The sequence below is a fragment of the Plecotus auritus genome (genome assembly GCF_963455305.1).
Source record: "Plecotus auritus genome assembly, chromosome: 7".
In the NCBI taxonomy this organism is placed as follows: Eukaryota; Metazoa; Chordata; class Mammalia; order Chiroptera; family Vespertilionidae; genus Plecotus; species Plecotus auritus.
The window spans coordinates 96,164,742-96,191,825 of NC_137774.1; the positions used below are offsets into that span (position 1 = coordinate 96,164,742).

General features: G+C 35.4%; 1 protein-coding gene and 1 pseudogene across 3 annotated transcripts in view; one reads left to right on the forward strand and one right to left on the reverse strand.

The window, feature by feature from the left end:
- Positions 1–870: 870 nt before the first annotated feature.
- Positions 871–1,599, forward strand: LOC308253864 (E3 ubiquitin-protein ligase RNF138-like; annotated as a pseudogene). The gene is made up of 2 exons: positions 871–978; positions 1,230–1,599. The product of its transcript is annotated as an E3 ubiquitin-protein ligase RNF138-like (transcript).
- A 6,922-nt stretch (positions 1,600–8,521) lies between these two features.
- SLC12A2 (solute carrier family 12 member 2) overlaps positions 8,522–27,084 on the reverse strand; it is a 95,068-nt gene continuing 76,505 nt past the window's right edge. The window contains exons 19-27 of one of the 2 annotated variants that reach the window (XM_080678421.1): positions 25,378–25,457; positions 22,455–22,580; positions 19,690–19,737; positions 18,177–18,299; positions 16,432–16,543; positions 14,724–14,810; positions 11,743–11,878; positions 11,374–11,441; positions 8,522–8,925 (exon numbers count right to left, since the gene is read on the reverse strand). In XM_080678421.1, coding sequence (XP_080534547.1) covers positions 8,790–8,925; positions 11,374–11,441; positions 11,743–11,878; positions 14,724–14,810; positions 16,432–16,543; positions 18,177–18,299; positions 19,690–19,737; positions 22,455–22,580; positions 25,378–25,457 — 916 coding nt within the window. In that variant the 3' untranslated portion in view covers positions 8,522–8,789. The remainder of the gene's footprint in view (positions 8,926–11,373; positions 11,442–11,742; positions 11,879–14,723; positions 14,811–16,431; positions 16,544–18,176; positions 18,300–19,689; positions 19,738–22,454; positions 22,581–25,377; positions 25,458–27,084) is intronic. The other variant, XM_080678422.1, reaches the window with a different exon arrangement.

Below are 27,084 nucleotides of genomic sequence, written 5' to 3' on the forward strand. Positions count from 1 at the left end.
CAGAGGGGAGAGCTGCCCCAGGGAGGCCTCCTAGCTGGGTGCTGAGAAAATGAAACTGGAACCCTTCCTCCTTGAACCCTGTTGTCTTTGGTGTAGAAAGGGACAGATGAAAGCCTCAGCAGCCTTACTGGGGCATCTTTAAGTTTTTTTTTTTTTTTTTTTAAATATATTTTATTGATTTTTTTACAGAGAGGAAGGGAGAGGGATAGAGAGTTAGAAACATCGATGAGAGAGAAACATCGATCAGCTGCCTCCTGCACACCCCCCACTGGGGACATGCCCGCAACCAAGGTACATGCCCTTGACCGGAATCGAACCTGGGACCTTTCAGTCCGCAGGCCGACGCTCTACCTCTGAGCCAAACCGGTTTCGGCTTTTTTTTTTTTAAGTTTTTTTTTTTTTTTTTTTTTTTTTACTGGGGCACTTTAAATGAGATGTTACATTTTTTAGGTAAAAATAAATGTATTGTGTAATCAATATTGTGTAATCGTTGTGATTTATTGTGTAATCATAACCTGCATTGAGTTATCTGCTGGGATGTTTGTGCTTTAGGGCATGTGAATGCAGTTCATTTGACCAGCCTCACGTCCCCTGGCCTCGTGCAGCACACAGCCACGCCCACACGCTCCTGCCAGTCGTTACCCGTGAGGGTGTCCTGGATAATTTGCATATTCCTCTATTATCATATAGGATAAGTTAACACTTCCATGACAAATATGCACATTTCTTCACCTCAAAGACTTCAGCAATATTCTAATGAAATTTGACAAGTACAGAGTCAGGGTCCTCTGTCTTTGCATATCCATAGATCAAAAAAGTAAGTTTAGACTGCCACCTCAGCCACCGCTGCCAGGATTCCCTGCCCCCGCCATGGCCGAGGACCCCTTGGCAGCTGCCTCCTACACTGAGGACAACTTCTACTGCTCCGTCTGCCAGGAGGTGCTCAAGACGCAGGTGCGGACCGCGTCCTGTCAGCACGTTTTTTGTAGAAAATGTTTCCTGACTGCAATGAGAGAAAGTGGAATACATTGTCCTCTCTGTCGTGGAAATGTGACTAGAAGAGAAAGAGCATGTCCTGAACAGGCCTTAGAAATACCATGAGGAAGTTATCTGGTAGCTGCAGGTGCTGTGCAAAACAGATTAAATTCTATTGCTTGAGACATCATTATAAATCTTGTAAGAAGTATCAAGATGAATATGGTGTTTCTACTATCATTCCAAACTTTCAGATCTCTCAAGATTCAGTAGGGAACAGTAATAGGAGTGAAACATCTACATCTGATAACATAGAAACTTATCAAGAGAATACAAGTTCTGGGCATCCCACCTTTAAGTGTCCCTTGTGTCAAGAATCAAATTTTACCAGACAGCGTTTACTGGATCACTGTAACAGTAATCACCTATTTCAAATAGTTCCTGTGACATGCCCTATTTGTGTGTTCTCTTCCTTGCGGAGATCCTAGCCAGATTACTAGAAATTTCGTTAGTCATCTAAATCAAAGACATCAGTTTGATGATGGAGAATTTGTGAATCTTCAGCTGGACGAGGAAACCCATTATCAAACTGCTGTTGAAGAATCTTTTCAAGTAAACATCTAAAGGCTATAGACATCTGAGCATCTTTGTACCTGCAAGTGACATCTTTAAGGAGAAAACTACATGCAGTCACCATTTCAATAACTTGATGTGTATATTAATAAAAGTAATCCAGTCTATTGTTTTAGTTTTTAAGTTGAAAAATAAAGGTGGGCCATCTGAAAATTTCTTTCTCTTGAAAAGTTAAAAATGAATGTTAGGACATTATCTTTAAAAGCATTGAAAGGATTATATTTCACTAATGTAATGGCGAAAGGGAATTCTTGTTGTACTTTATCTTTTTTATATTACACACTCTTGAATTTTTCCTTATGTTGCTTTTGAAATTTGGTGCGGTTTCTCCCAGGGACGTTATTGAACACAGATAACACAGTAGCGAGTGCAGGAAGATGTGGTTGGTATGAACCTAACAAATCTGAGCCAGTTGTCAGAGTTGCGCAACAGAGACTTGAAGTGCTAATGAAACAATCCAAAGGAAAAAATTTTAATGCAGATTCTAGCTGAAGAATTCAACTCTAAGTACATGGTATCTATATAACATTTAGTACTTTTGAAGACTAGTGAGATTTCTTTAATAATTTTAACTTTAAAAAGTAAAAGCTCAATGTAAGGATATTTCCTTCTCTTTTTTTTTTTTTTTCTATTAGAAGGAACTATCAAGAGGAACATTTATTTCTTTGGTGGGCAGTTGCTAATTTCAAATCTTGTTTGTTTGGCTGACTAATTTATAAGCCTAAAGTATATTAAGTTGAATTTACAGCTCTTTGGCTTCAGAATTTTTCAATAGCCAGTGTTTCTCACTAGCTAAGATGAAACTTTTATTAGAAACTTTCAGATGGTAGTTCCGTTGTATGTTCTACATATATATGTAAGTGAGAAGTTTGGCTTCATGATCTCCGTTGAGAAATTCAAGCAAAGCTAAAGATGCATATGTATAATACACACACATGCATGCAGTTTACATACAGGATTTCCATTCAGACTTTAAAAATAGTTAAGCAATATGGGATTTAAGTGTTTACTTGATTTGATTAACATTTTGTATATCACCACATTTTTAAAAGGTAACAGCCAAATGCTACGTGGGCTAGTTGGCTGTTGTTACACCTTAAAAACTGAGTTTATACACACACTTAATTACCTGTCTATATGGTGCTCTTTGTTCTCAATGATAATGCATGACTGAAGTGGTGACACATTTTCCAGCCACTGTTTCACTGCTTTTTAGTCAGACTGGGTTTGTTTATTCTTAGTATTCATTAATGAAAATCATAAAATAACTTGTACTAGAAGGCCCAAATCACAGAGTAAACGCTGAAGAGTTGGTTAGGTGACATTCCATACTAATATACATTGTTTATGCTTTCTTTAAAAGAACATAAAATTTCAGAAGTAGTTGCTAATATATACATGCATTGTATAAAAAGGGATATTTTGGTTTTGTTAAAACCCTGTTGACGTTTCTACAGTGAATTTTTTTAACTTGATTTAATAAAAATGTTAATTTTGGAAGTGGAGTTTTGTAAACAACCTTTCTCAGTCAAACAGTAATGACTTTATGTGGAGTAACAGTCACCAAAAGCCATGCATCTTAATGAACTGATGCCTTTGTCATTCAGAAGAGTGATGCTTACTGCATGCTGGAAGTGTTTTCTGCAGTTACATGAGTGTAATTGTAAGAATAGCTGTTTAACTCTTTAATAAGAGACTTGACCATAGATTTTTTCTAACTTAAAGCAATAACGTTAGTACTTTCTTTCAAAATTTAATACTTCCCAGTATGTCAAGTTAAACTATTTGGGTATGTGAGAGCTTGAAAGAAAAGTTGTAGTAGAGATCATCTTGATGAAATTGTGTTTTGAAATTTTGTGGATTAGTTCAGTATCACTAATAGTCTCATGTGTCTTTTATATAAGCTTTTTCATAAAGGAAATATTGACTGTATTTGCTATTATCTGGGAAGTCCTCAGTATGGAAGTGTTTGTTTAAAATCTCCCCTCTTGTCTGTGGATTAGAAATAAGGTTAGGCTTTACAGATTTTCAGTTTAAATTTCTGAAAAGGTTCTTATTTTTAATATGCTTATAACTGAGTCAGGATAAAGGAGGGGAATTGTATTGATACTCATACCGAAATTTCACACTATCACCTAGGGAAGCGATTTCTTCAACAAATTACCATTTATGTTGTTAAACAGTTTTATTTGAGAGGTATTGTTTTATTTTTCAATTAAAAGTGGTTTTCTCCTAAAAAAAAGTAAGTTTATTTTTATTTGTAGCCATGGGCAGAATATCTTGATAATTTGCATTCATATTCTAGAATAGTGGAACAAAGGATGTGTTGAGCAGACACTTTCATTTTTGAGAATGAATTCCTGATCTGTGAGGACAACAGCCACAAATAAGGTTGCACAATAGCAGGTGACAAATTCAGAGGCCTTCACATTTTCCCTAAAACAATAGTTCTAACTCTTGTCTAAAACAAAATTCAAAGGTAGATTCGAGGGGGAAAAATGGACTGAAGTTCTTAATGCTTGCATTTAATAGCCTATCTGAAATGCCTATCACACATGTAAAACAGAGCTATGACCATTGCCTTCGAATTATATTAGGAGCATTGAGACTTAGATCTTCAGGTATTTTAGTAGTCATACATATATCAAATTGATTAAGCTACTAAAACATTTTATGTATGTGAACTAGCTAAACTAAACAGTACTTTCTGATGAGTATATCCTAGGACTTGAGCCATATTCAATCAAATAGTTAAACATTAAACTACAAACTGTTTGCTCAAATCCTACAAATATCTTGTTGCTACATAGACAGAAGCATATCAAATGCATTTGTCTTTCTTCCTAGTGAATGAACAAAAAAACCTGTTAGATCAAGGATGAATTACATTCCTGTTTTAGGAATTACATTCCTGATATTAGGAAATGCTACATTCATAGTTGCTTTAGAATTCTCTTTTAACTCCCCAAAGCAGTGAATAAACGAGCCTAAATAGTAACTTATTGAGAATAAGAAGCAAAGATCATACAATGGACATGTACGTTTGGTTTCAGATCTATTATCGCAATCTATATTTTCTTAACTGTATGAAAGTTTGGAAATTACCAATCTAGCAAATCTAGCACAACCCTCTTAAGTTATGGATTTATCAGCAGTACATGCATGATATAAATATTCCTGGAGATGAAAGACCTGGGCTCTAGGCCAACATCCTTCCTTGATTTACCACATGATCTGGGAAACTCCCTACATTGCTCCAAGCTGCTTTTTCAAGAGTAAAAGAGGGTTTAATAGCTGACTGTGTATATAGCATACCTACTGTAATGTCCAAATGAGAAAGTGAAAATACATTGAAAACTATAAAATCAGCTTAGCCAAACTAAATATCTTAGGAAGAAAAGAACCAGATTATATTCAGGGAACTATGAATCCATTTAATCTTCAGTTTCCTCATTTATAAATGCATGATTTGCCCCAAAGATAAAGCAGAATTTAAAAAGCTAAATCATTTTTTTAAAAATCAAAATGAGCTGCATCTTATATGGCTCAACCACACTATCAGTATCAATAGTGATTATTCCAAAGGCTTAGGGATAGTGAAGAATTTCAAACAACTTTCCCAAGGAATGAATATTAAGATAAAAGCCACTTTAAAAACTCAGAATCAATAATCTATATATATCTATATACTAGAGGCCCGACTCACGAAGATTTGTGCAAGAATGGGCCTTCCTTTCCCTGGCTGCTGGCACCACCTTTGCTCTGGCTGGAGCTGCCTTTCCATCTTCCCATGCTGCCCAGAGGCGTGGAGCTGCTGGGGCGGTGTGGAATGCCTGCGTCATTGCCATGGCGATGACGCAAGTGTCCCGCCCCTGGCCACTCGGCGCCTGTGTATGCAAATTAACCCACCATCTTTGTTGGATTAATTAGCATACTCCTGATTGGCTGGTGGGCATCGAGAAGGAAGAGTCAATTTGCATCTTTCTCTTTTATTAGTGTTGATATAGAAGTCTGTGACTGGCTGGTAACTATGACACGCAATGACCACCAGGGGGAAGACGCTCAATGCCGGAGCTGCTGAGCGACAGCAACTTTGCAGAGTGCCCTCTCGCACTCCGGGACCCCTCGGGGGGATGTCGGACTTCCGATTTCAATCCCCGCAGGCCAGGCTGAGGGACTCCACCTGCCAGAGGGGCCCTGCTCATTCTGCAGACACCCTTCAAGCCCCGGCGCTGCCCCAGGTGCGGCTGGCTGGGGAGGGACCGCGGCAGGTTGGCTTCAGAGCATGTCCTGCCATCTCGCCCAGTCCTGTCCGCCAGCTGCCACCTAATTACTAATTAATTTACTTTCAGTGTGCACCGGGCCTCTAGTAGTTATATAAATGAGGTTAAGTTAAATCTGACATAGACTTACAAAACATAAAATATGAGTAGACATTATATAGTTTTAATGAATCCACTTCCTTTATTGCAGTAACCTCTGTACAAAGCAGCAACTGCAATACTCAATGTTAAAACATTAGAAAAGCAAGTGACAGTTATCATACAATATTATCAAAATATTACATTTTCAAACTTAGTAAACATCCACCAGAGCGCAAATCTTTAAATTATTTCCATAGTCTTTAAAAATATGTAATATCAGAAAGTATATAAAAAGAATGTAAAAGAAAACCTAAAATACAAATGAATGTAACAAATAAATATCTGATTTAATTAACCATTAATAATTAGCGTAATACCACCATTCTCTCTAAACCCATTGAATTTTTACCTCTAGGAATAATGAATGCTCAAATGCCATTGCATAATTATTTGTTTCCAAGTTACCACCAATGATTAGAACTAAAAAAAAAAAAAAAAAAAAAAAAAAAAAGGGCATTAAAATAATCAAATTCAGTATAAATAAAAGACTAGAGTAGCTTTGACACTAGCTAGCATCTCTAAGAATTAATTATTGAATTTTATTAGAGCAGTATATTAACCTTAAAAATTCTGACCTGGTGTCTAGTGATAAGTAAAAGTAATGAATGTTTTTTAAAAAGAGAAAAGCTTCTTACATTATTTCACAGACAATATTACCCTCCCCCCATTATGCATATTTAGATATACTTTATGTACTTTATACATAATGTATGATGCATGACATTTGGTTCCTGCAGTACAGATCACAATGATGTTTTCCTGAATGGGAAAAACCTGGAAAAAAAAAGGGTAAGTGTACCTGTGCACATTTCAACATAGCAGCACTTAGTTTATGCCCTATTATCCATTTAAAAAATTCCAACATAAATAGTTTATTGACTAATCTGACATTTCTACCATTCTTACCCCCAAACACTACAAAACCTGCCATAAATTCAACAATGCTGTGCATTATAACATAGGAAAAAGTATTTTGGAAAAAAACAATTATTTCATTTTCTTAACATTCTGAATTCAAAATTATTATTAGATCTTCATTTTTATATTAACTTAGTTCATACTTATGCAGCAAAAATACTGCACTGTTGACAACAGTAATTTTATAGATTTCTATCAAGATTTATTAAAACCTGTATAAAGTCTTCACCATTGAAACTTATACCAATGAACCCACTGAACAGTACTTCAGATTAAATGTTCTCCATTTTCTATCTGAATGATAACTGTGTGAATTACATGCCCTTCAAATAATCACCTTTGTTCTCCAGGAAACCTCTCTCTTTCAATCTAATTTTGAACTTAGGTTTACTAAAACAAAACCATTTTAATCTAATGAATCTTGATCATTTAAAATGCAAAAAAACAGCAACATAAATGTCATTATATATACATATGCACATACACATACATATATGTAGATATAGATCCCTTGAAATGTTTTTAGGAAATCCTTCCTTGAATAAAAACTGAAAAACTTTACATTAATAATTCTATATAAAGCTTTTAATAACAGTACATACACAGTCATATTTGTACTAGTAGCCTATGATGTCAAAACAGACATTTCAAAAGCACAATCTGGCAGTTTTTCTTAACACAAAAGTTTTAAAGTATTAAGAATGGATTAAATTTAAATGTTCAGAATAATCTGTTCAAACCTGAGTATATTAATTAAGACTAAGTGTACTTGACATTTGAATGAATTAAGCCTAAAAACATTTCACTAAGAAACCAGTGGTCCATTTAACCATTTGATGAAACATTATTTTAATGATTTATAAAGGATGGTATAGTGAAATTCCATGTAGTGTTTGAAATATTCTATGAAATGGCAATGATTTTCCTTCAGAAAAAATTTTTAGCATTCCTTAAAACTCTCTTAGATTTAAAGAAAACTCTAAATTAGGACAAATCTCTTTTAATAAATACAAATGATTTTGAGAATTTCTGTCAAAAGAATAACTATATAATTTGTCTAAAGAATGACTATGTAATTTTTCAGCGGTATATAGAAGTACTAGATAAATCTCCAACCTTCCCTAACGTTTTATTAATAATTGACTGAAGATACAAATAAGAACCACTTAAAAGTTAAAAAAAAAAAAAAAAAAAAAGGTTTATTGGGCCTTTTCCCCCTAGGTCTACATTTATACATACTCATACAACCTAAACTTGGGGTCACTTTTTGGTTCCCATTTTTCCCCCCATTAACTTGCCCTAACTCTCACCTGTAATGTCTAGCATATACCTTTACAAAAATAATAGAAAACATACAGTACTCAACACTAACTGGTCAATGGAAGAAAAGCAGTGTCCATTTTAAAGTGGAAGAGACTAGAAATAAAACTAATAGCTGAAGGCAAAGTTTGACATTCTATAAATTTATAAAAGAGGATATATGGATGAAATTTGGTTATTTTCAGAAGGCACCTCAAGGCTAAAGGCTTTTTGTATTCCTTTCATCAATCAGAAAATAACATACTTTTATTGCTATTCAAGTAGCAAAGGAAAATTTTACTTCATGAGCTTTAGTCCAACAACAAGGAATCATCATTAAAATTGAGATACATTACTGACTAAAACTGAAGTCTCCATATACATGTCAATGGAACAACTTCCCTGTGTGCTTTCAAATTAATGAAATAGTGAAAGAAAAGTCACAGTTCGCCATTGTGATGTTAATGTGTCATTGAGGATTTCAGTTACTTCACTAGGTAATGAAGTACTGTGGGAAGGGCTGTCCACTGTGTAGAAGGTTTAAGAATAGAATGTAAGGACACTCTGATGATTCCCACGAACTAGGAGAATTGGTGGCAGGCCCTCAGACAAAGCTTCTAACCACGCCATGTAGAGAGCACTGGATACAGCACCTTTTCGTGCAACTGGGAGACTCCTGGTATCAAAAAAAGAAAGGAAATTCAGCAATGCATTTAAGTTGAGAAGAATAAAATGTAATAAAAATTAGATTATGTCACAATATAATCTAATTTTAGATTATGTCACAATATAATCAGTTACTATAGTTAAAGCATATTATTAAGTGTGGGGAAATTCTGCATATAGTATAGCAACTACTATACTACTAGTGTTTCTAGATTCTATGTTTTACCATCTTCCATCACAGCTATATGATTATTGGCAAAACTTAATAATTTCTGATGTACTAAATGTTTATTGTTAATCAGAAACACAATCCTTTGGTATTACTTTATTCAATCATTTGGCATGTTTTTGAAGGCCTAAGCTTTCCTCACCTATTTAAGAACCCAGGCTTCAGGATTGAGGGAATTTGGGTTCAAGTTATTATCTAGCTAACTTGGTTCAGTGGAAGGAAAGCCAGAGTTAGCTATATTCACTGCCAGGACAATGTGTCTGTATGTAAAGTCTTGTGTATGGAAATTTGGGGCGGGATTCAGACAGGAAACCACTTTTAAAATTTAATCCTCCAAGCAATTTGATTACAGTCAAACCTCATTTTTCAAAGTCTCCCATCTCAATTTGGTTCTTGACCAAGTTGTTCACAGAAAAAATGTCTCAGTGGTAGAATCAATCTTCAGTTTTTGACCTGACAACCCTTTCATGCTGATACCTCAGCATGACAAAAAGCATCTCCAGGCAACAAAGGAGAGGATGCTTATTTTGCTGGTGAAATCAACATTAGCACAATTTTAAAACATAAAGAGGCCATAAAGAGTTGCTAATGTTGCTAAGGTTGTGAAAGAAGCAATGATCACAGGTAACTGAAGATAGAAAAACTGCTGTTGATTTGGATAAAGGAAAAGCAGTGAACCAGTGACTGCATTTTGGAGGCAGTGATATATGAACAAGCAAAGATAATGTTCTGACCTGAAAGACACCTCTGTAACAAGTGCTAAAGATTGTGATTCCTTTAAGGCTAGTAGGGGGCTTGTTCAATAAATTTAAGAAAATAAGTGTTTATTTATAGACTAAACCAGCCGTGGGCAAACTACGGCCCACGGGCTGGATCCGGCCCGTTCGGCTGTTCTATCCGGCCCGCGGAGCCGAAAGAGTGGAGGGTTCTCTTGCTCTCCCCTCCGCTCCTTCACCAGCAGCAGTGTTAACATGGCAACGTCGGGAAACATGGCCGCAGCTCCTTCTTCTGAGTGGGCGGATTTATATCCGCCCATTCAGTAGAAGGAACAACCTCTCAATCTTCCAGAGGCTCCTTGTAATGCCCGCGGACGCGTCCCCCGACATCACCCTGGGAATGCGTAGACACGTTATCGTGGTGATGTAGGGAGACACGCCCCTCGAGAGCACAGTATCAGAGCATTAGCTAAAAAGGAGACCAACAACACTGTTCCCACTGAAGTTGATGTTTTAAAGACCAAAAACCTTTCAACCCAGTCTACATTGCCATCTACATCTACGTCCCGGGCATAATTTGGAAGTTGCACTAAAGAAAATGTTTAATTTACTGTTTACACATTTTTTTCTTTTCTATTTGTTTTAGTTTTAAATTATTTTATTATATTTAAGTTTAATTTGAAAGGCTTTTGTACCTTTCCTTTGTTAGGCAATTTTATTTTGCCTTTGCCATCTTCAATATAAGGTATGTTATTGTGCTATGATTCCTCCATTTTTTGAAGTTTCAAATTATAATAATTAGTGTTTACATTCTTCTTGTTAAAATGTTTGAAATGAATAAAACTATTGAAATAAAAAAAAAAAGACCGTACCCTTTTATGTAATGATGTTTACTTTGAATTTATATTAGTTCACATAAACACTCCATCCATGCTTTTGTTTCGGCCCTCCGGTCCAGTTTAAGAACCCATTGTGGCCCTCGAGTCAAAAAGTTTGCCCATTCCTGGACTAAACAGTACAATAGACATGCACTGTATACTATAAGAAAGGTTAAAACAGGGAATCATTTGGGGTCTGGAATGGATTAATTTAATTTACATTATTTCTAATGGGGAAAAATGATTCCGTTTTTTAACAAATCGCTTCTGGAATGAATTAAGTTTGAGAACCAAGGTGCCTGGGGTCCAAATTTGAATTTCAGGCCATCATACCCCATATGGTTGATGGCAAAGCTAAACACATTTAAAAGGTGGGAAAAAGATAAAGGAAAATTCCAAAATGTACAATAATAAATTACTTAGATTCATATAAATTTAAGATTTTTCTTTCCTCCTATTTTAATTTCTTCTCATATGCTTAGAGCAAGGTGTATTTTAAAAAGTTTGTTTTTCCTCCTTACAACTACTAGGTCAGTATGGATGTTAAATGGATATGTACTTGTATAGAAATTAACCCTAATTGCATTACCATAAAAATTAATACCTAAGAAAATCTTAGTGCAGGTATTACTTACATGACAATGATACTAGCTGTGCTTGAATGTTCCTTTAATAATTCATTTAACCTAATCTGCCGGTATGTCTGAAATGAAACAAGACAAAGTCATTCCTAGACCATTTGAAAATTGGAACCTATCATGGTTCATAAAACTATAAGTAGACAAAAAAGAAACCAAAATCAATTTTGGTATAATAAAAATCAGTTCCAAAATTATTCTATACAATGCCCACATATAAATCCAAATTAAAGTAGATTTAATTTACACAACTGGTTCCTTCTGTAACAAATTGCAGTTCTTGATACTTACTTTTATGTCTTAAATATTTTTTTTAAATCACATGGAAGGTTAATGAAAAGTAAGCAGAAAAAAAAAAAGGAATACCTTGGTCTTATAAAGTTCAAGTTCATTATCTGTTATTCGCCATGGTTCATCTTCTTTCATTTTATCTGCAATATCTTGTTCTTTATCATCTTCATGAAGTCTGTATGGCTCAATCATTTCATCAAAAGCTATAATACTTAAAAACAATAGAAAGAATACTGATAACCTTATTTTGAATTACTTAACAGTAAGATCTTGAAACATAAAATTATAACGTAAGCAGTTATTGTTTTCCAGCTATTGTGCTCTCCTCTATTCTGATCTCTTATCTATCCCTGCTCCTATGTCCAAACCCCCACCCCAATCGAAGTAAATTTTCACCACAGTGCCAGAATGATCCCTTTGAGCAATAAGTCAAATTGTGTTATTCCTTTACTCAAAACACTCACAGGCTTTCCCTTTCCCAGTTCAAATACCACTACATAAAAGTAGTATAAGAAAAGGTACTAGAACATTTTGAAAGGAGGGAAGGGCAGATACTAAACATTTAAGTAGATGGAGAATTAATCTCTAAATCCAAAAATACGTAATAGGACAAAAGACATTAAAAGAACATGAACAGTATTCTAATCCTCTACTTTTGGACCCAACCCAAGGGTGGTGCTGGTTGCCAGGAGAACCCACTTTGTGACTAGAGGTTTGGATCTTTCAGTTGTCTCCCCCCACAAACCTGCAATGTCCCACAAAAAGGAAAGTGCTGGAGATTGAGTATAATTGCCAATGACCAATAACTCAGTCAATCATGACTAAGTAATGAAGCTTCAGAAAAACTGGGAGGACAGCTTCTTGGTCCTTTTCTCTTCTTTTTGGAGACCAGAATGCTTCCAGATGCCACCTTGCTGAGCCCCAAGCTCCACAAGGCTAGAAGCTCCTTATGTTGGGGAACTCAATCAATGTATCCCTTTCATTTGATTGTTAATTTTTATCCTTTGTAATAAATCAGTAATCTAGTGAGTAAATGGGTTTTCTTGAGTTCTGTGAGCCATTCTAGCAAACTGAAATTGGAGAGGGAAGTCATGTGAACCTCTGATTTATAGCTAGTCTGTCAGAAGTATAGGTAACAACTTGTGCTTGTGGCTGGAATCTAATGTGGAGGACAGCCTAGCTGGCTCAGTGGTTGAATTTTGACCTATGAACCAGGAATCATGGTTCAATTCCCGGTCAGGGCATATGCCCCTGGGTTACGGGCTCAATCCCCAGTGTGGGGAGTGCAGGAGTAGCTGATCAATGATTCTCTCTCATCATTGATATTTCTATCTCTCTCTCCCTCTCTCTTCTTTTCTGAAATTAATAAAAACATATTTTAAAAATAAAAAAATTAAGTGGAGGGCAGTTCTTGTGAGGCTGAGCCCTTTACCTGTGTAATTTGATTCTAACTTTGGATAGATTGTGTCCTAATTGAGTTGAATTCTCGATACTCTGCTTTTGTCTGAGAATTGTTTGGTGTGAGAAGCCTCCACACACACACACTGGAATTGAGTCCTTGAACACCCTTTTCAAGTATGTCTCATACAAAGCACCCGGTTTTTATACTATATAATAAAAGGCTAATATGCAAATTGACCAAGCGGTGGAACGACTGGTCACTATGGCACGCACTGACCACCAGGAGACAGACACTCAATGCAGGAGCTGCCCCTGGTGGTCAGTGCGCTCCCACAGGGGGAACACCGCTCAGCAATAAACCCTGAGCTGGGCTCACTGCTGGCAAGTGCAGCGGTGGTGGCAGGAGCCTCTCCCGTGGGGAGTGGGCCTAAGCCATCAGTTGGACATCCACCAAGGGCTCCTGGACTGCGAGAGGGCACAGGCTGGGCTGAGAACCCCACCCCCCAAGTGCACGAATTTCGTGCACTGGGCCTCTAGTTGTTTTATAACAGGAAACAAATCTCTCCCTGATTACAACCTTACACAGTATAATCTTACTATTTTTTTTAAAACTAGAGGCCCGGTGCATGAAATTCGTGCATAGGGAGTGTCCCTCAGCCCAGCCTGCACCCTCTTCAATGTGGGACCCCTCTCACACTCCAGGACTGCTGGCTCCCAACTGCTTGCCTGCCTGCCTGATTGCCCCTAATCGCTTCTGCCTGCCATCCTGATCACCCCCTAACCACTCCCCTGCCAGCCTGGTCGCCCCTAACTGCTCTCCCTTACCAGCCTAGTCACCTCCAACTGCCCTCCCCTGCAGGCTGGTAACCCCAAACTGCCCTCCCCTGGAGGCCTGGTTGCCCCCAACTGCCCTCCCCTTGCAGGCCTGGTCCCTCCCAACTGCCCTCCCCTGCTGGCCTGATTGCTCACAACTTCCCTCCCCTGTTGGCCATCTTGTGTCCACATGGGGGCAGCCATCTTTGACCACATGGGGGAGGCTATCTTGTGTGTTGGAGTGACAGTCAATTTGCATATTACTCTTTTATTAGATAGGATGGATTTTTTACACCAGCTTCATCATTTATTCAACATTTATCTGAGAATTATTAAAATTCTATCCAGTAATATACATATCATGATAACCACAATATTATCATTTTCAGATACACTATTCCACAAATCTTTTACTTCTTGATAATTGTAAATGCAACTGTTATAGGCAAATTCTTAGATTTTTCCTATTTTAGTAATAAAACAAAACAGTGTAACTAATTTCTATGTGGAGTAGGGACTGAGTGGTCATAATGAATATGGGCATAAACAATGGAAATTTAAAGAACCATGTGGAATTTCTGTGGTATTAATGATTTTCAGAAATTTCTTATAAAGTGGTAATTGAATTCGCTGGAAATTGAAGGCCTTTAGACTAACTTTGAAATCTGCTATAAGCATGCCAACTCTCAGTGCTAATTTTAAAAAGTTGACTTCACATGTAACTAACAGCAGGCCAAAAGGCCATATATTAGTTTAAGTTGAATGATCTGTTACTAGAGTGACTGAGTAGGTTATCCAAAAGTACCAGAAATTTGTACAAAGTAATTTATTCAATAACTTACTTTTCTTTCTTTGGTTTAGTATTAATATCTCCTAGGACCATTATATCAGAGAAGTCTATCCGGAATTTGCTAAGCAAAGTAGCCATCCTAAAACAAAAATAAATAGCACTTAGACACATGAAGGCTGTATATAGATATTTCTATTCTATTTAGAGCTGAATCTGTGTGTCTGAAAAGCATGATTTATAGGAAAAATACTTATCACATGCAAAACAAGCCCATCTGAATTAATTTCCATTGTACATTCACAAAGTAGATGTAAAAAATGCCCTGAGAAGAGACTTCTGTTATTTTACTTTTTCTAAATCTCATCCAGTAATGGACAGAGAAAGACATTAATAATGAAATTTGAATACAACTAGTATTTTTTAAGTTAATTTTAGTGGAATTATACTAAGTATAGGATTTCAATAAAAACTAGTTACTTGTTTAATTATTTTTGGATTATTCTTCCATCCATGGCGAATGCATACCTCAAAAGGTCCCAATATGACTTTTTGGACCAAACTGAAGTTATAACAGAGTAGATTAAGTTCACAGTACTTGGGGGGTGTGGGGGGTAGACTTGGACAGGCATGGGATAGGAGCTCCAACAGCCTCTGACTTTTCAGTAAATACCTTTTTGGAGGCAGAGCTGGCAATGAAGCCTTGGTGGCAACAATAAAAAAGTTGAAACATACAAACAGGAAAAGCAATGAACAAAACAGGATTTTATTCTTAATAAAATGAGTTTTCTAAATTAAGATATTAGAAACCAGATGAGAAACAGGTTTAACTTTTAAGTTATTTCTACTACTGCTTGCATAATTCACTTTTGAAATGAATAAACACCTAATTGAATTCTGGTATAAAATAGACATAACAGAAGCCCAGAATGTGATGAGTGTTATCAAGTATATTATGATTCAAGAAGGAAATGTAACAACTAGTGTGGGACAAGGGAGAAAAGTAGGGAAGGTGTAATGAAGAAGATGGCAACTGTCCTGAACTTCAAAGGATGAAGTATTTTAATCGAGAAGTACAAAGCTATTAATAGTAGAGAGATGAGAGTAGGCAAAGGAGTGAAAGTCTGAAATCATCTGCATTTTTAAGGCAGGCACAGAAATGTAAATTGAAGTATAAGGCATAATTGGGGGACCAGGAGATAACAATAGGGAATAGGAGGATAGGTTATAAGGACTTTGATTGCCACATTTAGCATAGACCTTCTATGGTATGTTACAGAGAAAAAGTTATAAAATATTTTGGGCAGAGGAATCATGAGAACAAGCACTGCTTTCCAAACCTGAAATTGGGAGCAATGTGCAAAATATATGCAAACAGGTCAGAGACACCAGAGGCACTTAGAGAAGCACTGAAACCAGAACCAGAACTGTGACAACAAGGACAGGGAGTGGATGACAATGGCTGTACACTCTCCCCCGATTTTAAAAAAAGAGCTGCTTAACACTTTAATGCCATAAATATTAATACTTTCTAAAATGTCAATATATTAAAAAAATATTACATATCAGTAAAACAATCTACAACTTAAACATAAAGACTAAATTAAAATTAAAGATGGTTTATTTGAGAATTTTCAGCTTTAGCATAGAACAGAGCAACATAACTGACATCTTATGGATTGCCTATGGATTATTCTACCAAATCTATATAGTAATAATAAAGTATTGCTAGATAAATGCCCTTCAATTTAAAGTAGACTTACGCTCTCCGGTCATGGTCTATTCTGTTTATTTTCCCACCAATGAATACTCTGATCTTACAATCTTTCCACTTTTTCTTGGTAGTCAGAAGGTAAGGTATCAATAAGGTCAAACCTAAATCATAAAAATATAATAAATCATATACTAAGTGCTAATTTCTTAATTAAAAACTTTTAATTCAATTTAGTCTCTAAAAACATGTGTACAACAACTCTGTAAAACTAAAATTTTCTTTCTGTCCTTCCTTGATTTAGTCATAAGGCCATAGGCAGGGCTGAACTAGGAAGGAGACCCAGTGGAGTCAGAGCCCATGAGAGGAAGTCAGTGAAATGGGATTGTGGCCTGGCAGAGTTGGGAGATTAGTCCCACACAGGAAGAGGGAGGAATGAGAATATTTGCCGAAGCTAATGGGAGCAACATTTCTCACTAAAATGAAAAACATAGAGGGAGAAGCTGGATTGAACCCTGCAGTGTTGGGCTGGAATTAGTTTTCAGCCTGTAAGTATACCTACAGACACTTATATGTGTACTAGAGGCCCAATGCATGAAGATTCATGCAAGAATGGGCCTTCCTTCCCCTGGCTGCTGGCACCGCCTTCGCTCCGGCCCAGAGCTGCCTTTCAGCCTTCCCATGCTGCCCAGAGGCCCGGAGCATCTGGGGGCCTGTGTATGCAAATTAACCTACCATCTTTGTTGGGTTAATTTGCATACTCACTCCTGATTGGCTGGTGGGCGTTGCAAAGGTATGGTCAATTTGCATCTTACTCTTTTATTAGATTTCATAGATCTGTCCACTGAGAGGGTCTGGGAGCAGTGACACCCTAATACCAAGGAGCACATCTAATGCCCCGTTTTTTGTTCCTCAATACCACTCTCCATTAAAAGAAATCAGGGCTCCTTAGATAAAAGGTGGTTCAATGGATGCTGTAGGGAAGTACAAAACTGAGCCTAGAACTTCTTAGTATATTAGAAAACAAAGAGTGGTTGGGACATGCCACATGGACATAGCAGTCAGACTAAACAGGAAATCTGGGACAGTTTGAATATCAAAACAAATAATGAGAATGACAAATTATATCCCACTGAATAAAATAGGAATCCATGGGAAGAAATAATAGGATTGGAAAATTATCATCTGGCAACCACAAACACACCACAACAATAAATTCAGGCAGAAATATCAATGGATGCTAAAGATGGTGGTAAAAGTTGCAGTAACAATGGTATATTTACATAGTCTCAAAGTAACTCTTCATCCCCCAAATACCTGTAATTATAAAAGGGGAAAACAGTAACTCTTCAGTGTATAACCCTGGTGAAAACCACCTTACTCCATAGTCAAAGCTAAGACAAAGCAACATCATGTGCCACCTGATGAGATATAGACAGAAGAGCACAGCATTACTTGTGATATTTCTGCTAAAAATACATGACTTGAATTATGGTGAAACATCAAATAGCACTCCAAATTCAGTGACGTTCTACAAAATATTTGGCCTGTAATACTTTTTTAAATATTAAGGTCATGAAGCTCAAGGATAGACCTGGCAACTCCCAAATTTAAGGACAATGAAGAGATATGACAACTAAGTGCAACACCTGATTCTAAAATTAATCCTGTTGCTTTTAAGAGTTTTGGCTAAACTGAAATGTGGTCTATGAGTGAGGAATACATGCCGATTTTTAGTACTATTCCCACAACTTCAATAAATTTAAAACTGTTAAAAAAATGTATTAACAACCTTACCTCCATCATCAAAAAGCCACCAGACATCAATAGTATTCTTTCCTTGTTTTTTCTGAAACTGTGTACTAGCTTCAAGAAGCTTTTGGTCAGCTACATTTAAAGGCACAGCAGGGCCTTTGGATTCTAAAGGATTAAGCAGAAAAAGATGTAAGGAAGCTAAATATTAAAGACCCTTTTGCTGAATTCCTTTAGTTTCCTAACTTTCACATATTCAAATGTTTATTTTGCAGGTAGTAGTATATGGTATCAATCATAAGCTTTCAATTGTTTATAATTTAAACATACGTTTAAGATGGCTAAAGATAAACACATCTTCACAACAGTTAAACTCATTCAGACCATCTTGCCTAATTTCCAATATTTTGAAGCATTCTGAATGAAAGAGAATCATAAATATCAATCAAGGAAATTATAACTAACTGCTGGATTTTGATTTTTGAAATGATGTTTTAGGCTAACTTGACAAATTAAGTTTATGCCTTTTCTATGAATATATTTCTTTTGTAATCTAGTTACTAAATAATTTATAGCTCAAAAATTTTTTTTGAAATAATATGAAAGACAGAAGTGGAAGACATACCAGTACAATATTACATTATCTCAGCAAAACCTTAGTCTAAGGAAAAACTCTCTCATTTTTATCTAGCATTTGTCCCCTTAATATGCAATACCCAATTATAAAGCCACATAACCAACACATCTTTCGTTGAACTGCAGAAAGATGGTGGGAACTCCCTGGAAGGGCACCCATATGCTACAAGTGGAAAGAGCAATATACCAAGGGAGTTCCCATTTATATTCCCAGTAAATTAAAAAAAGAAATCAACACTGGCTCTGTGAGTAAGCAAATGACTATTATGAAACTCCTAGACCAAATTTTTAAAGCAAAAATCCACAGGAGGAAATCTGATCACTTTTGCAGAATGCCTATCATTCACTTTTCATGCTGCCACGATGTATGCAAACATGACGAATGATTTGCATGATGAATATGGCTACCAAACCACACTGCTCCATAACTCTCACCTCTATCTCCTTCTCATAAAATTCATGTACGTTGACATGACTGTGTATCTCCCAAACGCAGCAGGACTGTGAGAAATATTATAATTTTTGAAATGAAAAATATATTAGTATCAAAATTAAGGACTTGGCTGGGTACCACTGATGGTAAAGAATGCAGTGACACTGTAAATAAACCTATTTCAGTGTCTCTACTTATCATCTAAACCATGCAGTTAAAATTAAAAAATTAATACTGACTTTCAGGGTTTGAATATTTCAGAAATGCTATGATGACTTAAAAGAATTTGTATTTGATAAATCACCTTTTCCTGGGATGATTTAACTCTTTAATTAGACTAATGATAATTTTTCTAATCTGCATTTAATAAATAACTGTAACATCACCTCACCATGAAAATAAAAACTAAGATAAAAAAATAATAAGGTTGGAGATAAAGAGTTAATAGTATGAAAAAGGGATTAAAATAAAATGATGAAAAATGCCTGCCTTTTTTCAACAGTGGTTGAGTTGGAGTCTTGCCATCCTCTTCCTCATCTAGATTATGTTTAAAAAACACAAAATATAAGTTAATTGCCTTTATATTAATAAAATAATGAAAATGTAAATAGAGCACATTTATAAACAAAACAGTATGAAGAAACAGTCTGAAAAATAATCAAGACTGAAGATCAATATTTTCTGCATTGAGTGTTCAGGATTTAAAAAAGCAAACATTTTAGACCTCTCCAACGGGGCTACTGATTAACACTCACCCCTAAAATTGTATTCCTCTACAACTGACCAAAACTTTAGCAGAATTTTTAAACTTTTAAACTTTCATGCCTGAAATCAGGTGACAAGATGCTGAACTATGGCTAATAGAGTAGAAATATGACATTAAAAAATTGACGTTCCAGATAACACATAAACTTTAATCATTATGCAAGTGACTGAAAAGTAATTTCAGAAACACTTAAGGGATATTTGGTATTTGTACAAATCATTTGCCACTTGAAATATTAAGAAATTTGATCAGCCAGAGTCTCTTGGTTTATATAAAATGCCAGGTTATATAGGAGTGGTTTTTTTCAATTACATAAAGTTGTATATATGCATATGCAGGTATGTCTGCATATACTTGTCTGTTTACATTTAAATACCTATAAATGTCTTCCTGGAGTTAACAGTTTTCCTAATCTATCTCTTTTTTAAAAAAAATATAAGCTTGCATTATTTGTTTAAGGCATATAACATATAAAACTCCCAACCTGGGCAGCAGTGGGCTCTTGAGCCAGACTCCCAGCATTCTAGTATTACCATTGACCCCTTTCCTGGCTGTGACTTAACCCCTCACTTTCCTCAGTAATAAAGAGGATGAACAATACCTACCTCTTCATGTTATTATATTGCAAACATTAATGCACTTAAGTCAGTGCTTAGCACAAAATAAAAGGGTGCTCTTTTTGTTCTTTTGAATACTCAATAATCAAGGCAGAAATATCAAATATCTGTAACTATATAATAACCATACCAGAATGTTCATAATTCTGAAGACTTTTAAAACTGTATAAACTTTTTTATGATTTCTATGCTAATTTTGAAAATAATTGGCAAAATAGAAAAATAAACACAAAAATATTCATGCTATTTTTGAATGCTAATTTCTTATGCCTGTTATGAAACAGGAAACATTTCAATTATTTTAATTTTTTAGTATTAAATATTATTGTTCCTATAGATATTTGATATTATCTGTCTTTGAAGATAAAAAAGCATTTATAAATATAACTATGGACATTCTGTATTCATTTCAAAGAGCTCAGAAATTTCAAAGAAATATTGACACTTTGATTTAAACTAAATTAAAATTATTTACATTTTTATAACAAGATAAATAGAAATATACTGACCCAGTTTCCTACTTCATAAAAATAATGATTCATAAGATTATGGCACACATTAATGAGCTAATGTATGGATAATATCTATTAAATTGTGGAAGGCACAAAGTAGATGCTTGATAAATATTACTTCTTCCCCTTCCATCATAGTTTTATCTATTAATTTCTAATAGATTCTGTAAAGGAAATGATTTGTTTTAGGCAAGAGAAAAGGACAAATGAAAAGTAAGAGGAAATGAAAGACTGAATACCTAAATTAAACATAAATGCAGAAACATAAGAAGAGTGCTGTCATAATCAGTTTATAGAGTTTTGAGATGAAACAGAAAAAAATATAATCAAGCCAGCAAAGAACTGAAAGGGACAATGGGCCTCAACTAAGCTGTCAACTACCATTACTCTAAGCAAACAGATAAATGAGGAAAGAAATAAAAAGCAACATTGATGCTTCTAAATAATCTAGAAATGATCAATTTTCTGAGACAGGAACTATCCAATGTTATCAATTTCAGACAAAGAATGGCAATTATTTTACAGAAATAAAAAATATGATATGGTTTGATGATTTACAGTGCAGATTTTTCTTGTTGCATGTCAATTGGAAATAGGACAGATGGAGATACTAAACTAAACAGAGGTAGGAGAGTGAGGGTGGGAGAGTAAGATTTGGAAGTCATCTCTCTTTCCTTCTCATAAACATGACATAGATTTGTGGATGAAATTATCTGAAAGTCTCATGAAACCTGGAAATCGTTTTGTGGCTTAGATCACATGAGATACCAGTGGTATTATGTCTGTAATTATGGCTGAATAGTTTAGCACCCAAATACAAATAGCTTGTTTCTTCAGAAAGACTAAATTAAGAAAATTGCACTTGATTTTTTGTTTCATTGTTTTACCTAAACTTCAGATGCAGAAGGAGAATATTCTGAATATCTCAGCACATAAATAAAAGCCCTGGCATTTAAATACCTTGATTTACTAAAAAGAATAAAAAAGGTTAATTATATATAAACTTAATTTCTTTCAATATTATCATGTGCTTATAATAGGTACATCACTCTAAAATTACATTTCTTTACCAGTTCAGATTTAACCAATGCTTCAAATTAAAATGTTTTCTTTAAAGCAAGTATAAATAAAAACATACAAGAGCATATTAGTAGGTAATTAATTGGTATAGTTTCTGTTCTGTGATCCACTTTAATACCTTAAAAATAGTTTTGAAAGCCATAAATTTTGAGCAACTAGAAATGAAAAGTAAAAATTTGAGGACAGGTTACCTTATTTAACTATGTTATGTAATAAACCCATTTCTCCCCAAATTAAAACATTACCATTAATGAAATTTCTTGTTTGAATAAAAATTACCTTTATGTGTAATGGTTTTTTCACCAGATGGTTTGGAAGTATCTAAATCTGATTTCTTACTATACTCCATGCTTAGTACCACATCCTTGACACCAGGTGATTTCTCTTGTGACGACAATAATTCTTCTGTAGATATGAAAGTATTTAAAATATTATCTAAACCTTATTTTAACCATTAAGGAAAACATCATGGTATAATATCAATTGAATGACCATTTCAAGCAAAGTTTATTATAAAATAAGTTTATAATAAATGGTTTCTGATGTAAACAAATGTGCTAATCTGTTTTGAAAAGACTTCACTTCAGTATCTTGAGCCACAACTAAGTGTCAGACATCTGAATAAGGTGTTGGGTAATCAATCAGTAATGAGTGAGATTCATGAAACACAAGAATCTGGTAGACAAAAGAATGATGTATGAAATGTGAATCAACTCTACTCTCAAAGTCATTTACACAAGTAAAAAATGTAAAATGTGTCAGATGTTCATATATATGTAAGGTGACAGACAACACTGAAAAATTACACCCATAACTGCAAAGCCAAACTAGGGAATAGAGTCCTTTCCCAAACTCATGGTAAAAGTACCATTTCTTCATTTTCTGGGGGTTTTTTTAGGAAGAGTTAGGAAACATTTAACTTCCACCATAAAAATATTTATCATGAAGACAAACATAATATGAATTTGATCATCTATCCATAATCCTCATCACTGATTTGTGCATTAAAAGAAATAACAATAGAAACTATGTGAGCTTCCGTGCAGGCACTGCTAAAGGCTTCACAGGCCTTACCTCCTTTTTAATCTTCACAACGACCCTATGAAGTAATTATGTTTTAACAGATGAGAAAACTGAGGCTTGGATGTCAATACGTTTGCCCAGACTACAAAACTACTTAGGAAAAAAAGCTGGGATTTCTAAAGCAGATATGACTCTGTTCTTTAATCCTTGTGCTAAATCAAATCCCTGTCTTCAAATCCTAATGATGAATAAGAATTTCAAAACAATTTTCATGATTGTAAACAGATAAAAATACTTTCAAGTTCCAATCATATTCAAAATCTCAGTATAGAATTATGTAATTTATTGGCTAAACTGATATTTTTGAATGGAAGGGAACACTACAAATAATTATGCAGAGTTAATAGATACCCTAAACCTAAATTACTCTGAGCAAGTGAGAATTAAAATAGTATTTTGCAAGGCCTAATCTAGAGTAAGAAAGTGCATTTTCAGCAAGCCATACTTTTGTGTTATATGGATAAAGATCTTAAAGCATTCCTTTCTGGAATGCACAATACCATTAAAATGGTGGAGGGAGTGGGAAGAATAAAACAGTTTAAGTTATAGTTATGAACAGATGACAAAAGTTCATTATATATCTCTCAGCTATTTAGGCTTTAGGTCATTTGGATGATTTGGTTAATCAATTAATAATGGTAAAATATTAGGTATGCAAATTTTCTTAAGCATTTAATATATTTTTAAGTCATTAGAGGTTATGGAATTTTCCATAGTTTTTTATAAGTTTGCAAAAGCTAATATTATACCATAACTGGTTTCAATTTTCACTTTTTAAAAAATGGTTGGTTTGTTTTTTAAATGCTTTGAAACTTATATTGTTGGAGAAGAGATTGGTGAGTGTCAGAGTTTAAGGATGGGGAGAGAGGAAGAGTATGGTGAAAGCTATATAGGGGTAGAACAAGGGAGATCTTTGTGGTGATGGAACAGTTCTGTATCTTGATTATGGTGCTAGTTACATTAATCAAAATATGTGATACATAGCACAAAGTACACATGTGTGTGCATGTATAGAACTACAGATATGTAAGATGTTACCATTGGGGGAAACTGAATGAAGGGTACACAGGACCTCTCTACTATTTTTTATAATTTCTTGTGTATCTATAATTATTTCAGAATAAAATGATTTAAAAATGATTTCTAGGGTCTTTTCCAGAGACAGAGTAAATTTTATCACAAAGTTTAGTTTTTCACTATTAATGTGCCTCTCTATATAAAGCATGACTTGCATAAACATGAAAATGTCTAACAATTTAGCACTCATTAATTTTATTTTTCTCCAACTATTTTATGTATTATACTAGAGGTCTGGTGCATGACATCGTGCACTGGCGGGGGGGGGGGGGAGGGGTCCCTCACCCCAGGAATGGGCCTAAGCTGACAGTCAGACATCCCCCAAGGGGTCCTTAGAGCTGCCACTGCACTCACAAACCATGAGCCAGGCTTCTAGCTGAGCAGCGCTCCCCCTATGGGAGCGCACTGACCACCAGGGGGCAGCTCCTGAATTGAGTGTCTGCCCCCTGGTGGTCAGTGCGTGTCACAGCAACCGGTCATTCTGCCATTTGGTCGATTTGCATATTAGGGCTTTCTTATATAGGATATTTTTATAAATTTGGCCAATTTAGAATCATTACCAATGTTTGTTTCTCTTAAACTTATGATTGGATTGAATTTTATTCTCTAATCACTAGTCATCATCCAAGTTAGTATAATGAATGAAAAAGCACAAACTTTGGTGGAGCCAAACATGTAACTTTTTTTGTTTTTTTAATATATTTTTATTGATTTCTGAGAGATGAAGGGAGTGGGAGAGACAGAAATATCACTGATAAGAATCATCAACTGGCTGTATTCTGCACGCCCACTACTGGAGATCAAGCCCACAACACAGGCATTTGCTCTGACAGGAATCGAACCATGACTTCCTGGTTCATGGGTTGATTCAATCGCTGAGCTACACTGGCTAGGCTAGATCTGATCTTAAAATGCCATCATTAAGTACATAACACAACAGATGATAAATATTAAAATTATTGAAGGACTTGTAAGACTTATAATTTTCTAACAAAGTAATTTATATATTTAAAATAAAAAGATTATTTCAAAAAAGATTTACCTTGTCCTTGAAGATGAGATATATCCAGACCCTCTTTTAGGCGAATAACCACTACTCCATATTGTATGTCAAAGGCATCGCTATAATAGGAGAAAGAAAAAAAAATTGGCCCTCCTCTCTAAAATGAAGGCAATAATTGAAGATCTTTAAAATTACTTTCAGCTTTAAATGTCTGATTCTTTAATATGCTTAAAATATTATGGTGTGAGCCAAGATAGTTTCAAATACTATACCATTCCTTTTCCCTTTTTCTGTAATGCCTCTAAAACTATTTACATGAAGATCTTTATAATCTACCTAAAGCAGCTATTTAAAGCAGTAACTATTTTTATCCTATCAGAAACAAGCTAAAATTATGGAGTCAAACCATTATTTAATTTAAACTTATACCCCTAAAGTCAAGAGAAATACATGAAGACAAAGATGGGATTTTATTACTGAGAATGAGATCAGATTGTAGAGAATGAAGGGATCATTTCTCAAAGGAGAAAGGGTATTTTTAAGTAATTTAAAAATTTTTACAAAACTAGTTTTAAAAAGTACTCCTAAGATTTTATATGCATTTACAGACATGTATTCAAAAGTCATTTTGATTTTTTTAAACACAAATGGGAGCATTCCATACATACATAATATACATTAAACCTTTGTACACAACTCTAAAACCAGACTTAAATTCTATAAATTTTGTTAATACCATAAATCACATAAACCCAAGTTCTCCTCAGATCTACTAAAAAATTCCAAATTGCAAAACTTAGGTTGTTTCATTGAAGGGCAATCAGCTTACACTAGGAAGAATTCTGGCTTACAATCCTATATAACAATAGAGGAATATGCAAATTAGCCAGGACGCCATAATGTCATGACCGCTCAGCAGGAGGCATGCACAGCAGGAGTCGGGGTGGGGACTGCCATCACCTGGAGGGCCTCCTTGTGGCCCAGCCCGGAGTCCGCCTGGCCTGGGGGTGGTCCCCGGCGGAGGCAGCCATCAGTGGAGGCTGCCCAGCACTAACATGATACTGCCTGCGTGTGTCCTCCACCCTCCGCTCCTAGTGCTAACATCACGCTGCCTGCGTGCGTCCCTGGACTGACATCACGCTGCCTGCGTGCGTCCCTGTGTCCGGCGACACAGGCAGGAAGGGATGTGACGCTGCCTGCCTGTGTCCCCGTCCAGCGCTGAGGTGAAGCTGCCTGTCTGTGTCCCTGGCCAGGGATGTGACGCTGCCTGCCTGTGTCCCCAGCCTGGGACGTAAAGCTGCCTGTGTTCATATACATTTTACTAATTTCCTTTCATCTCTGACACTTGTATTATAGAGAAAGGCCAAATAGCAATATTAAAATATTTCCTCTAATTAATTCCCTTTTAATGTGCACAAATTTTGTGCACCGGGCAACTAGTAAAGTATAAACCCAAAGCTAAAGGGCAGTTACACATGTGTGAAAAACCAGCAAAGCTTTCATTTTTATGAAAAGCATTTAACGATTACTTGAGAAACCTTATTCATCGTGTACTTTATTTTTTTGTTTTCATTGTATACTCTACATTATCAGTAGAAAGAGATTTTTAAAGTAAAGTATGAGATCTGCCTACTTTCTCAAATTGTTTTAAGGCATCTGAGAAGTCAAAACTATCTTATGTGACACAGGCAAATAATTATGTGCTTTATGTATAGATACAAGAGGAGTTCAGTAAGGGAAATAAAT